General features: G+C 35.8%; 2 protein-coding genes across 2 annotated transcripts; one reads left to right on the top strand and one right to left on the bottom strand.

Annotated features, from left to right (window-relative positions):
* Window positions 1-202: 202 nt before the first annotated feature.
* LOC144571379 (aldehyde dehydrogenase family 2 member C4-like) lies at window positions 203-8,667 on the bottom strand. Its single transcript, XM_078320652.1, has 9 exons — window positions 8,437-8,667; window positions 4,970-5,112; window positions 2,356-2,739; window positions 2,153-2,242; window positions 1,678-1,851; window positions 1,266-1,403; window positions 759-896; window positions 608-669; window positions 203-485 (listed from the first exon to the last, which is right to left on the bottom strand). Exons 1-9 carry the CDS (start codon window positions 8,540-8,542, stop codon window positions 212-214), a joined length of 1,509 nt encoding a protein of 502 aa, XP_078176778.1. The 5' UTR covers window positions 8,543-8,667; the 3' UTR covers window positions 203-211.
* Window positions 8,668-10,671: 2,004 nt separating this feature from the next.
* On the top strand, window positions 10,672-13,166 carry GLB3 (hemoglobin 3). The gene is made up of 4 exons (XM_078320983.1): window positions 10,672-10,896; window positions 11,526-11,656; window positions 12,330-12,474; window positions 12,911-13,166. Exons 1-4 carry the CDS (start codon window positions 10,757-10,759, stop codon window positions 13,002-13,004), a joined length of 510 nt encoding a protein of 169 aa, XP_078177109.1. The 5' UTR covers window positions 10,672-10,756; the 3' UTR covers window positions 13,005-13,166.
* The last annotated feature ends 2,457 nt before the right edge of the window (window positions 13,167-15,623 follow it).

Here is a 15,623-nt window from a genome sequence, read left to right as displayed (position 1 = left end):
AGCCACTTTTATCAAAAAAAAAAAAAGGTTATTGCATTACAAATTAACAAGGAAAACAACTTAAAAGTATGATAAGTTGCCAGCCAACCCTTTATTTGAAATAACTGTTTATTATAAAAATTGAGACCCTGAAATTCAAAGAGTCGGTGTCACTGACATCCATTCCATCTCCTTTTGCAACGGTTTCACCAGAACATTATACTTTTCGTTATCACAACCAAGGGGTGTTGTAAATCGGCATGACAACAGACTTCACATGCATGTACTTGTTAAGGGCATCGAGACCCGAGTCCTTGCCAAACCCGCTTATCTTGAACCCGCCGAAGGACAAGTCAGCATCCATTTCAAAGTAGCAATTGACCCATATCAGGCCAGCACGAATCGACCGAGTCAACCTGTTCACAGTGTCTATGTCTTTGGTGATAACCCCAGCTGCTAGACCATATCTTGTATTGTTAGCTCTTTCTATTGCCTCCTCTGTTGTTCTAAGAAACAAAGGAAAGAATTTTTTCAGTAATCTTGTAATGTTGCTCTTTCAAATCCGCAATGTTTTCGTGTTAGGATATTTGTATCAAAAACAATTGACAATTTATAGGGAAGTAATTACTTGAATTTCATAACGGACATCACAGGCCCAAAGATCTCATCCTGAGCTATCAGCATGTCATCCTGTATATAAAAATAAGCAATTAGTACAACAAATAAAATAATAATTGTAAAATGCCATACGGTGACAAGAGCAATTTCTAGTTATTTACCTTAACATCAGTAAAAACTGCAGGCTCGATATAGTATCCTCTCTTGCCACATGGTTTTCCTCCTGTCAGTAGGGTAGCCCCTTCTCTCTTGCCATGCTCAATGTACTGCAGTATCTTCTCATATTGTACCTTATCAACCTGTAAGCAACCCCCACAAAATTAATCAAACAAGTAAGCATTTATAGTCGAATAAAAAGATATTTTTAATCCAAGATTAATACTCCTAACAAGTAGTCTCCTCAATCTTGCAATTTTTAAAATATTAAACAATTAAAACTCTTTGAGTTTTGAAATGATCTTTTGTTCTATAAACTGAAGAACCAATTCATCCCATTCTACCTCACTCAATTGAAAATTTTAAAACAATTTCCTTGCCTAATTTTACAGTCAAAATAGAATCAGTTATACTTAACTACTCCCAATCGTGAATAAAACAATGAGAATAGTACCCGATCTGGTATTAAATTTTTATATTAAAGGACAAATTACTGCAAAAAGTTGGACCACCTGAGGGCCTTGTTGCACGCGTGGATCAAATGGGTCTCCTACGACCCAACTCTTCATACGTTCTGCTAATCTCTGCACAAATTGGTCATAAATTCCTTCTTGCACAAAGATACGGGATGCCGCTATACATGCTTCACCCTGAAACAATAGTTAGCAAGAGCCTTAACATAGATGCTCATTGATACCTGCCAAGTTCTGCTTTAGTTATCCAATTCAATGTTGCTGCTACTATTATTTTCATATTTTTTGTAAGGACATGTACAAATTGTCATGATATCAAATGTTTGAACCATTCCACCAAGAACTGCCATGCTGGGCAATTGTTACTGGCATAACACCTAACCATTTAATTGTTTCTTTGTTTCATCTATACAATCTCAGTTTCACCAAATAATAGTACAGAAGCACGTGCATTGTTAAAGAAGGTAGCATCACGGGCGATATCAACTGCCTTGTCTATGTCAGCATCATCAAATATAACGAGAGGTGACTTTCCACCAAGTTCAAGAGACACAGGTTTTAGATTGCTTTTTGCCGCTGCCTCCATTACGAATCGACCAACTGCAGTTGACCCCGTAAAACTGACCTGAAATACAAGTCAAAACAGAATAAATACAAGAATAAATCTAGAGAAACAATGTGAGGCTTCCAGTGGTAAAAAAGGTACAGAACTTTGTAGACATTTAAGGATTGTACTGAGTTGAGATCGAAATGACAATTCTAGGAGGTCATGGTAAGTTGTGCTGCTTTGGACGGGTCAGAGTATTCTTGACTAGTGTCAGGTTGGGTCAGGTCAGACCTGTTTAACACCCCTATATGGCACTATTCTTTTAAGAGGAAAGAAAGAAAGCGAACAAAAAAAAAAAAGACAATTTTTATTTTTTTACCATGTCTATATCCATATGTGAAGCAATGGCAGCTCCAGCTGTGGGACCAAATCCAGTTACTACATTTATAACTCCCTCAGGGATGCCTGCCTGAAGTATGTGATGAATTTGTCAAACAAAAGAAGATAATAAGAAACCACACTTTTTCTACAACAAAATTTAAATCCAGGTATGAGACGGAAGTCTCCTTTAGAAAGTCGTACCTTATGAGCCAAATACGCATAGTAAAGAGCAGTCAAAGGTGTCAGTTCAGCCGGCTTGACAACCGTAGTACAACCAGCTGCCAGTGCTGGTGCCACTTTGATAGCAAACATAATAGATGGAAAATTCCAAGGAATAATGTGACCAACAACCCCAATTGGTTCTTTTAGCGTGTAGCCTTGCAGCTCACGTGACATCTTAAGAGTTTCTCCATGAATCTTGTCTGCTGCACCAGCGTAGTATCGGATAGTTCTGATTGAAGTCTCGAGATCGATAATATTTGCCATTGAAAAGAGCTTCCCTGCATCGAGGCACTCAAGCGCTGCCAGTTCATCCCGGTGTTGCTCAATCAAGTCAGCAAATCTTATCATAATTTCCGCTCGTTCCTGTGATTTTTTAAATTATTATATTGTACCAGTGTGTGCAAAGCAGCATGATGGCAGTAGACATGTATCTGTTGTGTAATTAAATATCCTTGTATAAGAAGTTGCAGCCTTTTGTGGTATTAATTGGTGAACTTCTATTTCTGAGCTTAAAAAGATGCAGAATTGCAAATTTGCAACAGTAAATTGAGTAGCAAACAGATCAGCATACAGTAATTGCCAGTTCATATCTCTTACCATAAATAACATTAATCCATTTTTTATTTCACTAGCTTCTCTATTATTGTATTCTAGGTGAAGTAGAGATTTAATGTACACCTACTAAATAGCAACTTCTATATTGGCGGTTTTGTTCAAGGTCGACTTTGAAAAAGCATTTGACTCGGTAAATTGGTGTTTTCTTGTCAACGTCCTCATTGAGCGAGGCTTCCCTCCAAAATGGACATCTGCGGTACTCAATTCGCTTCAGACCTCTTCATCGACAGTATTGGTTAATGGATCAGTGACCCCATTTTTTTTGCATAAGCGAGGCTTGCGGCAAGGCTGTCCCTTGTCGCCAATGCTCTTTATAACAGTGGCTGACACACTAACCACCTTCATAAAAAGCTCCATGGGTGTCATGCACCCCCCTATCCTAATCTCTCCGCAACCGATCCAATTCGCAGACGACACAATCATCATAGCTGAGGCGCATGCAACAACTCTAAAGGTAATAATTCTGATCCTAAAACTATATGAAAGACTGACAGGGCTGAAGGTGAATTCGGCAAAAAGTTCCTTTGTCCCAATCTCTATAGCACCAAATCTTGTATCTGTGGTGGTCGATATCCTATAGTGTGGTCCTTCTACACTACTGGCAAAATATCTGGGCCTACCACTGACTACGAGCCAACCAAGGAGGGACCAATATCAAGCATTGATACTGGCAGTACAGAATAGAATGGCCGGTTGGAAAGTTAACCTGTTGTCATATGGAGGTAGGCTGACCCTAATCAAGTCGGTCATGTCGTCTATGCCACTACATTTCATGCAGGTAATGGCCCTGCCGAAATGGGTGGTCAAACACATTGACCGCTTAAGAAGGTCGTTTCTCTGGAAAGGGAATGGGATATGCAGAGGCATAAATTGTTTGGTAGCCTGGGATCAGGTTTGCCTGCTTAAGGAGAATGGCGGTCTGGGTATTATAAATATCTTCACACAAAATGAGGCTTTACTTACAAAATGGATCTGGAAGCTGGAATCCGAGGGTATGGGTTAGTGGGCAGCCACCCTACGTGCACTATATGGAATTGACCGTGCTGACCAGCTACACACCCACGCTCTAGCATCCTTCTTTCTCAAAACACTCGTGCCCCTCGTACCTTTCTTCAAGTGCTTGGTTAGGAAGGAGCCCCAGTCGGACACATTACTGTGGCGTTGGAAGGCTACAGGTTTATTCACAACCAAATCGGCCTATGAGGTGTTAAACTGCACAGGAATAGCGTGTGTCTTTTGGCAAAATATTTGGAAACTTAAGGTACCAACTAAAGTTCGTATCTTCGTCTGGTTAGTGGTATGGGACAGAATACTAACACAACAGGTACTAATGTGCTGTGGATGCATGGTGCCGCAAGGTAGCGTACTGTGTCAAGGCAATTTGATAGAGAGTAGAGATCATCTACTTCGGCTCTGTCCCTTTGCCTCTTCCTTCTGGTGGGGTCTTCTTGCCCACCACAACATTGCTCCACCAATCAACAACAATAGGCCACTGCAATGGATCTGGTGGGAAAACTGGAAAAGGTTGCAACCTGCGATATGCTGTCTCTGGGATATGGTATGGGCTGCTGGTATGCGGGCCTTGTGGCGCGAGAGAAATAGGAGATTATTTTCAAATGAACAGAAAGTGTTGCCGATACTTATCAATGAAACTGCCTTTGAGATTCAACAGTGGATACTTAACTGCTAGTGATGCTAGGCAGTCCTTAGAAAGAAAGACGAGAGACATTCAGAGGCTGTTCTGTGTTTTTCTTTCTGTTCTTTTTTGCATTTCGATTAATTATGTGTATACTGTGTTTGGGTAAGCCAGGTGCCCCTGGTTGTACATATTTTTTTATCAATACAAATCGTTAGTAGGCTATCAGCCACTAACCTTCAAAAAAAAATAGCAACTTCTTAGTCATTTGTCTTACTAATGATTAGGAACACTTTCCAAACAACTTAAGGTAACATCTAAGTAAAGCTGAGATAGACATACATAACCAGACATGCGAGGCCACTTTCCATGGTCAAAGGCTTGGCGCGCTGCAGCAACAGCCAAATCCACGTCAGCCTTATCACCCTCTGCCACTGATGCTAACACCTCTCCTGTACGGGGGTCCCTAGTCTCATAACATCTCCCTGGATTAACAAAGAGTCCACGTAAGAAACCAGATGCAAACAGGATTTCACCATATTATGCATTCCAAAACTTATAAACCTACAAAAAAAGTGTCACTGGGGCAATTCATCGAACATCTTGGGTGCGTGATAAAAAACATAGAGAAGACCCACATGAAAACCAAATGTTAACATATTACCAATTTATCAGTACACTGCACTACATGTGTAGAGGGTTCTCCATATCATCTCCGGTTACCGTGGAGGTTCAACATGCTGCTCAGTGCTCACACCATCAATATTTTCGCACCCACTAAGTGATAGCTATGCTAAGAGAAACATACCACCACTTGTGTCGGGCTGTACAGCAGCAAACAGCCCGATATGCAATTATCATGTAACTACCAACCATTTTTTGTTCTTTATCTTTTTAACCTTTTCACCTATATTTATCTTTCAGTTGGCTACAGCGCGTTGCACAAAGCAGAGAGCAAGCTCTCTTGAGGGTGCAAGAGAGTTACGGAGAGATCTCTCTCGCTCAAAAAGTCACATGCTCGCATAGTCGCGTCGCGTGTAAAGCCTCATTTTGGGCTGAACCAAACTGAGCGAAATTCGCGATATATACATATTATTAAGAGAAAGCAATTTATTGAATCACAGTATCAAATGAAATAATCCCGATTTTTTTATTTATATCCAAAATAAAATATAAATTTAAAAAACTAACCAACTAGCTAATATAATTGCAAAACTACCCAAACCGGTTAACCATTAACCGGACTCAAATCAAATTTCCGGTTATTGGTTTCCCGGACCCATTGAAATAGTTCGGTTAACCATTAATTGGAAATTTGATTTGAGTCCGGTTAATGGTTAACCGGATTTGTGCATTTTCCTTCTTTTATTTATTTATTTTTTTTTTAAAACAGAAATTTTTTATTTTTTTGTATTAAAATATTAGAAATGTTGAATATATTTCTTCGAAAATAAATGGAATACAATATAATTTGATTTATTAGAAAGACTGCAACTAATAACCCGGATCAATATTTTTCAGGCCGGATTTTTCGCGGCTTTAAGAAAAATTAATATATTTCTTTATGTGCTATTGGAAAAAAATAAAAATGCTTAGATTCTGAGTTATTGATCCCGGTTCAAAAGTCACTTCTATGTAATCTAGAAAATATTGTGATCCTTCTAGGACATTTAATTTATGAAAAGTTGTATCTATTTTTGAAAAAAAAAACAAAAATTTTAATTTATTTAATGATTGTTTTTAAAAAAGAATTCTCAAAACAGATACAACTTTTTATAAATTAAATGTCATAGAAGGATCACAATATTTTCTAGATTACATAGAAGTGACTTTTGAACCGAGATCAATAACTCAGAATCTAAGCATTTTTATTTTTTTCCAATAGCACATAAAGAAATATATTAATTTTTCTTACAGTCGCGAAAAATCCGGCCTGAAAAATATTAATCCGGGTTATTAGTTGCAGTCTTTCTAATAAATCAAATTATATTGTATTCTATTTATTTTCAAAGAAATATATTCAACATTTCTAATATTTTAATACAAAAAATAAAAAAAATTCTGTTTTCAAAAAAGAAAAAAGAAAAAAGAAAAAGAAAAAGGAAAATGCACAAATCCGGTTAACCATTAACCGGACTCAAATCAAATTTCCGGTTAATAGTTAACCGGACTATTTCAATGGGTCCGGGAAACCAATAACCGGAAATTTGATTTGAGTCCGGTTAATGGTTAACCGGTTTGGGTAGTTTTGCAATTTCATTAACTAGTTGGTTAGTTTTTTAAATTTAAATTTTATTTTGGATATAAATAAAAAAATCGGGAAATAATCCTTGCTTTTTTTTTTTTCTATTTTCCATTAAGTAATTATAATGTGTACTTGACGTTATCGTTATTGTCGTTGTAATAATGTGTATTTTCATGGTTAACTCTCTATATTATATTGTAGTATTTTTTAATTTTAGATGTTGAAGGACCAAGGTCAAATAATCGAACAGTCATAATATCTACAAAAAATATTGTTCGTTCAGATTTCAAACTTACATGAGAACATTATTTTTTTATCAATGATTTAAATTGTGATTATAGCTGTATAGTAAGACGGCTAAAAAAATAAGCGATTGCACTAACTAGCTGGCTATAGCGCTCATAGCTATCTATATATCGCCCATAGCGCCATAGCTTTTAAGGTCCGAAAAAGCTATAGCTAGCTATTTAGAACATTGCTTTTTATTGATATTGTAGTATTTTATTTTTACTTGTGTCATATGTTGCTAACAATTAACTTATTTTATTTTTACTTCCGTATATATGTATTTTATTATACAGTAGATGATCATATGAGTAAATTTTTATTGTGTCAATATTTTCTAAAAAAATATTTTTCATAATTTATCTATATTTTTTAAGCATAGTCTTTCTTAAAAAAAAGACTTCTTTAATCGAAGTCAGCAGATTTCTATCAAATAATTAAATCACGACTTCACATTCAATATGTTGTTATGTTTTCAATATCAAATTCTGGAAACATAGTCCATAAAAAAGTTAATATCTAATTCAAACTGATATTCAGATATCAATATATCAGTATCTAATTTTCAGATGTTCTTTGGACCCGCATTCACTCAAATATTCAGATATCAGATATATCAGTATTTTATTTTCGAATATGGATCCAAACGGATAATATCCGATCCATTTTCACCCCTAATTACACCTCTACTACTTAATAGTTGTTACACCTCCAAACTACAACTACATTTAGTTAGAAAAGAAGTTACTTAATTTTTACTTGATTAGTTAAAAATGAGTATCAAGACTCTCTATTTATACTTATGGAATCCTTTAGATTCTATTAAAATACAATTCAATAAGTTCCATAACCAATCTAGCAGAATTTAATTTCATGAATATATATATGCTTAACTCTTCCAGAAATTTCCTAATCAATCTAGTAAATTAATTTCACAACTCTTGTACAATTTTCTTTTAATAATTATATTTATGAATTTTGGACTGGGTTGGACCACCAATAGCTTATTTGAGAATCAAAATAATCCCTCGAATATTAATTCAACTCGAGCTTTGAATAAAAGTCATGTCATCTCACTTGTACAGCAACGGATACGTACAAGTTGACAATGAATTATTACGCATGTCACTCGAAGTATTCAGGACCGTATGCTATGTATAAGTTATAACAGTTTGAGCGCCGTTTATAAAGGAAATTTTCAAATCTTAGATTACCAAAAGATTATAAAAAGAAAATTAACGCACAAATTTAGATATAATGGAGAAAAGAGTGTGGTTACCAGAGACAGAATCAACAAAGGAGCCATTGATGAAGAGCTGTGTGAACTTGATTTCTGGGATCTTGATACCGTTCTCTGCTGCTCCATTATTGCCTTCTTTCTCCATTTCTTGTTTAATTCTTCTCTTTTTGGATAACCGAATAGAGACTTCTGATTGAATTGTTTTATTTCTCTCTCGCCTTTCTGCCAATTGATTTAATTGAGTTGCATAGTCCGAGGTGAGTCTTATAAATAGCCCAAGGATGTGTTTCCGAAACGGTGGATGGATTGGAAGTGAAAACAGTAAGTTAGAAATTAAGAAATTATTGACCATATCTTGATTGATTGTACATTTGTACAAAGCGTTTACAATGTCTATATATAGCCAATGCATGGCTAATTAACTAATCTGCTAACCAATATGTAATTACATCAGTTACTATGTTTTCTTTTTCTTTTTCTTTTTTTGATGGTTTACTCATGTAACTCATGTAACTCATCTAACTATGGTTCTAACACAATCTTGGTTACACTGTTGGAGCTGATTCTGTTATCAGTCCGTATGGCTTTTACAACTAAGGGAAAGGGAAATCCAACCAAGGAAACAATTAATTAAGGAAACATTTTTTTAATTAACTGAAAAAAAAGGCAACTGAATATCATCAACATGTCTATTAAGGTTACACGAGAGCCACTGTATGTAATAATGTATGAATAAGCTTCAAAAATTATAAAAATTTATGTGAACGTGCCTCTCGTAAATATAAATAAGACTAATGGTTTAGATTCAACGTTGGAATTTTAATTTTAAAAAAGGTATATATATATAAGAGAGAATATGTGACATTTTGTAGCAGTTAAAATTTGTGACATTAGCATTTTAAATGTAGAAGGTTCTTTTATAATTTTTTGAGAGAGGAGATTTGGTATATAGAGATAGGGTGCTCATCAATTCGGTTTGGTTTTAACTAAAATGAAATAGATAAATTAAAATTTTATTTAATTTTCAAAAACACAATCGAACTGAATAAAATAAATTTATCAACCAAATTAAAATTGAATCAAATGAATTGAACTAATTTCATATTGTTCGGTTGACGGAAAGAAGAAGATTTTAATCATTAAAAAATAAAAAAAAATTTGTTAATCATTTTATTTTTTTTTAAGATGGATTTAAAAATTTCGTTTGATTCGGTCTAATTAAACTAATCTAAAAATATACATTATGTCGCAATTTTTGAACTTTTTGAATTGTTTGGTTCAGACGAGAGACATACTATAAATTTCGATTAGTTTGCTCTAACTGGTTTTAAAAACTCTAAATTAATCAAACCGATCCATTTAATTGGAAAAAATAAAATTGTTTAGTCCGAACTTTCTTGGTCCGGTTTAAAACCAATTAAATTAGACCCGATAAATACCCCTAGATTGGAAAGACAAATTACATGCAATGATGTATGAAAAGAAATTGTTTTTGGAATAAGAACGGTAGACTTGAGGTCACCAGTCACCTCGACAAGAAAGGCCGCAGGAAATCCGGGTTTAACCAGAGCGCCAGTGTTCGTGTGGCAGTGTGCACGAGTCCGCATCGTCTGCATTAACTCAAAAGAGCATATTTTGAGTTAATAGATATTGACCGTCCGATTGTAAACGGAGCCCATCCGTCCTACGCCTAAAATATAGGGGGTCTTCAATATTAGTGAGGATGTAATTCACACGAATCTTAAAGCTGATCGGATGGTCCATATGTATTAATTCAAAAGATTCCTTTTTGAGTTAATGCAGAGGATACAAATCCCAGTGTGCACTAGCTGAAACCTGAGAGAGTGCGTATCCTCTGACATATCTCAACTTTTGCGTGACCGACGTGTCCGGTGCCTATTCGGGGGTGATGCAGGGGCCCGTATTATGTGTGCTTTGAGATTCGTGTATAACGCAACTAAACGGTTTAGATTTTCCATAAAGTCACGCAAAGTTTGAGATATCTCAGAGGATACGAATTCAAACCTGAGGGAGAGTGTGGACATTATGATATTGCTCCGTGAGAATCACGCCATTGCAGCCCATGGGCTTTTACGCAAAATGAAGGAAAGAACAACGACTTCACGCTATTAGGCTATTTGCTCAGAATCTAATAAAAAGAGAACCGTATATTTTTCTGACATCTAATCTGCACCGTTAGTTATATAAGATCTGAGATCCCCAACCCCACTTTCCCCGAGAAGGGAAGGTGGAAGCCACACGACTACTGGTCAAATTGGCGTCGTTTGGTGTCATAATGTCATAATCATAAACCTTTTTTTCAGCTCTCTCTCGCTCTCAAACGCGTACACAAGCAGCAATGCAATCACTACAAGAGAAGGCGTCGGAGTGGAGCGGCGTGGCGACGAGCGACGCCTTCGCCATAGACGAGACTAATCTCTTCGAGTCGCTTGGCGGAATCCAGCCTTTCATCGACCTATCTACTAATTTCTACACCAGGTTTGTTAGATACATATATCTCTCTAATCGATTTGGTTATAGGGTGAGCCAGAGATCTGAGATGGTTGCAGGTGAAGCACGGGGAATTTTCAAAATTGTAAGATCATCGAGTAATTATCTAGATCGAGCTTGTTTCAGCTACGGTTAAATAAGCTCAAATCAATACATCATTGAAAATTAAATTCCAGCTGATCAGCACATTATGTATTTCATCTTTATATGTTCGTAAAATTATTTATGACAGAAATTTGTCCAAATAAGGCACAACTGATCCAGTCTTACTCTTATAAGCACATAACCTCTCAATCTGCAGGTATACCTCAATGATATTGATTTTATTCTGATACTTGGCATGTGTAATAACACAATTCAAGCTAATACAGACCTCTCAAAGGAAAAGAAGAAAGTAGAAAAGATAAAGAAAGAGAAGAGACAAATAAATAAATAAATAATCCTAATAGAAGAATAAAAATTAATCAAGGAACAAAAGTTTGTTAGTTGGACTTATGCCTCTACCATATGATATTTATATTCAGTTGGTACCTGTGCCAAACCTCACTGAAACAAACTTAAATTTGACATAATTCATCATTGGCTTTTCATGAGATTTGTGCTTGTACATTTTCCAGGGTTTTTGAGGATGAAGAGGAGTGGTTTCGATCTATTTTTGCCAACTCAAAGAAGGAAGATGCCATACAGAACCAGTACGAATTCTTTGTGCAACGGATGGGTGGGCCCCCTCTCTTTTCCCAGAGAAGAGGTGAACATCTTGTTATCTTTTACTTATTTCATTCTCGCTTTTTATTCTATAAAGTATAGTTCTCCCTTGAAAATATTTTCCAGTACTTATCCACAGCTAAGATATGTGTACATATAAAAGAGTGTCTGATTTGCCATAAAATTCCTCTATACAATTTAGGGAGTTGTTACTGGCTTTTGTGCAATATTAGTCTCTGCATAGCTCTCTCTTCATTTTCAATCGTGAAAGTATAGAGTTCTTTTACATAGGAACATTATGGTGCGATTTTAAAACCAGCTGTGAACACATTCACAAATCGAAAAGCAGTATATCCTTGAACTTATTGACGCTGGCTAGGAAAAGAATGTAAACCTGTTTTCCATATCAGAAATCCAGTTACTAACTTCAGACAAGAAAAGGGTCCTATTCAAATTGAGGTCAAAGTAAGTACAACTCTGGCCAAAGGATATTCAACTGGTATGACTTGTTCATTGTTGGTGCCACAGTGCCACTGCCCACCATAGTTCATGGCTCTGACTAAAAATTGATGTTATAAAATCAGCAATTAGTACAGATAGAAGTATTTAGGCACCAAAATGTCACCCAATTTGAGACTAGTTACTTGGAAGGATTGTTCGTGCAAAATACTCGTAAGAGGAAAGAAAATTAAGAAAAATTATTCTCCGTGACATAGGCCATCCAGCATTGATAGGTAGACACAAGCCATTTCCAGTAACGCGAGAAGCAGCTGAGAGATGGTTGCACCACATGCAACTCGCGCTCGACTCTACCTCCACCATCGACCCTGATTCAAAACTCAAAATGATGAATTTCTTCAGGTACACCATGTTTCTATGCAATGTCTCCTTTGTCCATTCTATATTTATATTTATATGCACTGTTATATGTCCCACATCATCAGCATTATCCGAAACAACCAATTTTGTTTGCCTTGTAAGTTCGGTTTACTGGTAGCCTGGTACTGCTTACTGCTTACTGCTTACTGCTTACTGCTTACTGCTTACTGCTTAGGGATCAAATTGAATTTGTATATTACATAAGGGATCAAAATGGATATTGTCATGTACTTTAATGATGAGAGTATCATGCTATATTAGAGAGAGAATTCTGGTGCTGCAGAACCATGTCCAAATTGTGCTAATGATACATGCCAACCTGATATGAGTAAAAAATTTTGTGACAAATATGAATGAATTTTTAGGCACTTCAAATCTCATCGGTATTGATACTTTTATTATTTACCCTGTTGGTCAGACATACTGCATATTTTCTGGTTGCGGGAAATGAGATGACGAGGCAAACTCAGGGGGTTGTATGCAAGCATGCGGCTGGTAAGCCGGCTTCCTAACAAGTTTGGGATTCATTTTACCTGATTTGTCTACATTCTATTATATGTATTTATGGGTGCACACTAAGCTTCCAAGGATTGTGTCAATATTCTAGCCCTCTTTTTAGGGAAAATAATATAGTGATGCACTATGAAGCAATCGATCTGAGATTATATTCTGCATCACTGTTCTTAAATAATTAGATTGCTAGCTGAAGTCAAGTGTAGTACTTAAACTAGATTGACCGATGGTCGTAGATAGTCTCATGCATACTCTTTTACAATTTGTATTTTTTTTCCCTTTTTACCCTTGTGAAACCAGATTGCGGTTGCGGGTGATATATACAATACAACATCAAAACCATCATGTTAAACCGAGTCAAATGTTCTTGACTCTGTTAAAATCACATATTCTGTAAACCAAAAATTCACATTAAGGTCGTATAATTGTAAATTCCTTCCTGCCCGCATTTGTCCTCGTATACCAAATATCCAGTCTACAAAAGATAGTAAATATCAAAATCACATTTGATGTGTTCATACATGCCACAGGGAATCCAGGGCTATAACTATAAATGCGCCGCTTTGCAAACTATTGATAGTGTTGTGGATATATAACGTGTCGTGATGTGATGTGATATGATAAATATTTTATGATTCGGGCACATGGGATGGCACGAAAATACTTCTTCAGATGACGGGACATGATCAAAGTTTTTTTTTTTCACGTAATATGATGTGTCAAAAATGACGGGAGAAACTTAGTCATGTTGTGATCTGTTGTGGTATGTCGATCCATCATGATGTGTAAAATGTGATGTGACGGTCATATTTAATGTTTTTTGCTCGATTTTAAATTGTTCATTGGGAAAAAAAAATGTCGAAAATCCGCAGTCACGACTTGCTATTTTTCATTCCCCAACTCGTAGCGTAAGATTCTTTTTTAATCGTTTTGGGAGATAACTAGTGAGGAAATTGATATATAATTTGAACCGTAGATTCATAATGCAATCAAATGTATTTGGGTTGATGTGAAAGAGTAAGGTATAACAATCTATAATCTTATTCCATTGCATCGACTCCAACGAAGTACCTGCGTGTTCATCTTTATTTTTTTATTTTTGGCGGATGTGCTGTTAAATTGAGCCTTCACTTCGGATACATAAAAACTTAAATTTATAGTAGAGCCTTGTAAAGTGATTTAGCCTACTCGTACCGTAAAAAATAGGTTATCAACACAGCAAATTAGCCCTGATCTATAAACATATCGAACCTTTTTTTTTATTTATAGTTAATTTGGACCTGATATTGTTGATAAAAAAGATAAGAGATGGTTGCTTTCCGTTGTCCTTTTCTTTGTTGTAAAAATGTAAAATCATAGTTGGTTGTTGCCAAGGCTTTCGAGAGAAAGGAGGGTGGGGAGCTTGAATCCGATATGGTGATAGTGACATAGCCCAAGGAATTATTGATAAGATAATTGATTGATACCCAACAATTAATATTACAAGAAAATTATAATGCATCTCAGCAACGACATCTAATACCATTCATCATATCAAACCGATGGCTTTTCAAAGAATTTTTTTTTTAAAATAATTAGAACCAAAATTTTCTTTCCTCTCTGTGTCTCTCGCTTACCACTCTTTGCAGCATTGAATCTCTCGGCGCTCTAGCTGGAACCGTAAACCTAGCCGAAAATGACCTTTGAAGGTTTTCAGGGTCAACTGCCGCCTCTCCCTCATCAAAATTTTGCGCATAAGATTGTGGATCATATGATTCACGGTTGATCGAAGCAGATACATTTGCAGTTTGTAGTAGCCTTTTCTTCTTTGTCATGATCCTCTTCCATAGATCGCGCATTGATGTCTTTCTCGTGGTGCTTGCGGGGCTATGATATTCCAATGAACCTGTTCCATAGCCTTCGTTGTATACATAATAGTGTGTGCATACCGGAAGAGACGGATTACCTCTTGAGGAAGAACTGGAATCTAATGGTGGTAAAGAGGTTTGTCTCTGTAACATTGGGGGCGTGCTGGTAGTTCATTGACCAATTAGTGTAGGGAGAATTGCTTAGTTGATTAATTGATTTTCGGCTTTGACAAGGGGTATTGTTCGCTTATGGCAAGGGGCAGGAGGGGCATTTATGAGGGTTTTGGTACACGGTTTTATACCAAAACTTTCTGACAGCTATATTGAACGAACCAACAACTGTATTTGGATTAAATTTATAAATTTATTGATTAAAATAAACAATTAGTTTTGTGTTTGGATGTTTTCTCCTCTAGGATCTTCAAAACGATATATTTTTTAAAACAAACAAACAAATAAATATATCTAATACAATGTACTATATCTTGAAATCTGAATATTTTGATTGTTTTATTGTTGATTCCATTTTTCACTTTTGTGAATTGGATGCATATAATTATAATAATTTTTTTAATATTATAGTTATTGTTAAATGCTCGGGTGCTGATATTCACGCAATATTATACAAATTTCTTAATACGGAGACAAATTTATCCCTTGCTGACTCACTTATTTCTTCCAATAATTACTCATATATCTAAAACATTTAAACTGAATAATAAGATATAGACTAAAGACTAAGCATGATATTTATTTTACTTTAATTGTTTT

The sequence above is a fragment of the Carex rostrata genome, chromosome 19 (genome assembly GCF_964058835.1).
Source record: "Carex rostrata chromosome 19, lpCarRost1.2, whole genome shotgun sequence".
In the NCBI taxonomy this organism is placed as follows: domain Eukaryota; kingdom Viridiplantae; phylum Streptophyta; class Magnoliopsida; order Poales; family Cyperaceae; genus Carex; species Carex rostrata.
Note: the sequence above shows the minus strand (reverse complement) of the source record. Positions and strands in the feature narration are given on the sequence as shown.

What these genes read in the sequence shown, in the direction of transcription:
- LOC144571379 (XM_078320652.1), bottom strand. Translation starts at nt 8,542, where the DNA reads ATGGAGAAAGAAGGCAATAATGGAGCAGCAGAGAACGGTATCAAGATC. An exon ending in CACATATGGATATAGACATG is followed by an intron (nt 1,852 to 2,152) that starts GTAAAAAAATAA and finishes CTTGTATTTCAG; the next exon opens with GTCAGTTTTACGGGGTCAAC. An exon ending in ATGCTACCTTCTTTAACAAT is followed by an intron (nt 1,404 to 1,677) that starts GCACGTGCTTCT and finishes CTATTGTTTCAG; the next exon opens with GGTGAAGCATGTATAGCGGC.
- GLB3 (XM_078320983.1), top strand. Translation starts at nt 10,757, where the DNA reads ATGCAATCACTACAAGAGAAGGCGTCGGAGTGGAGCGGCGTGGCGACG. An exon ending in TCTACTAATTTCTACACCAG is followed by an intron (nt 10,897 to 11,525) that starts GTTTGTTAGATA and finishes TACATTTTCCAG; the next exon opens with GGTTTTTGAGGATGAAGAGG. An exon ending in TCTCTTTTCCCAGAGAAGAG is followed by an intron (nt 11,657 to 12,329) that starts GTGAACATCTTG and finishes TCCGTGACATAG; the next exon opens with GCCATCCAGCATTGATAGGT.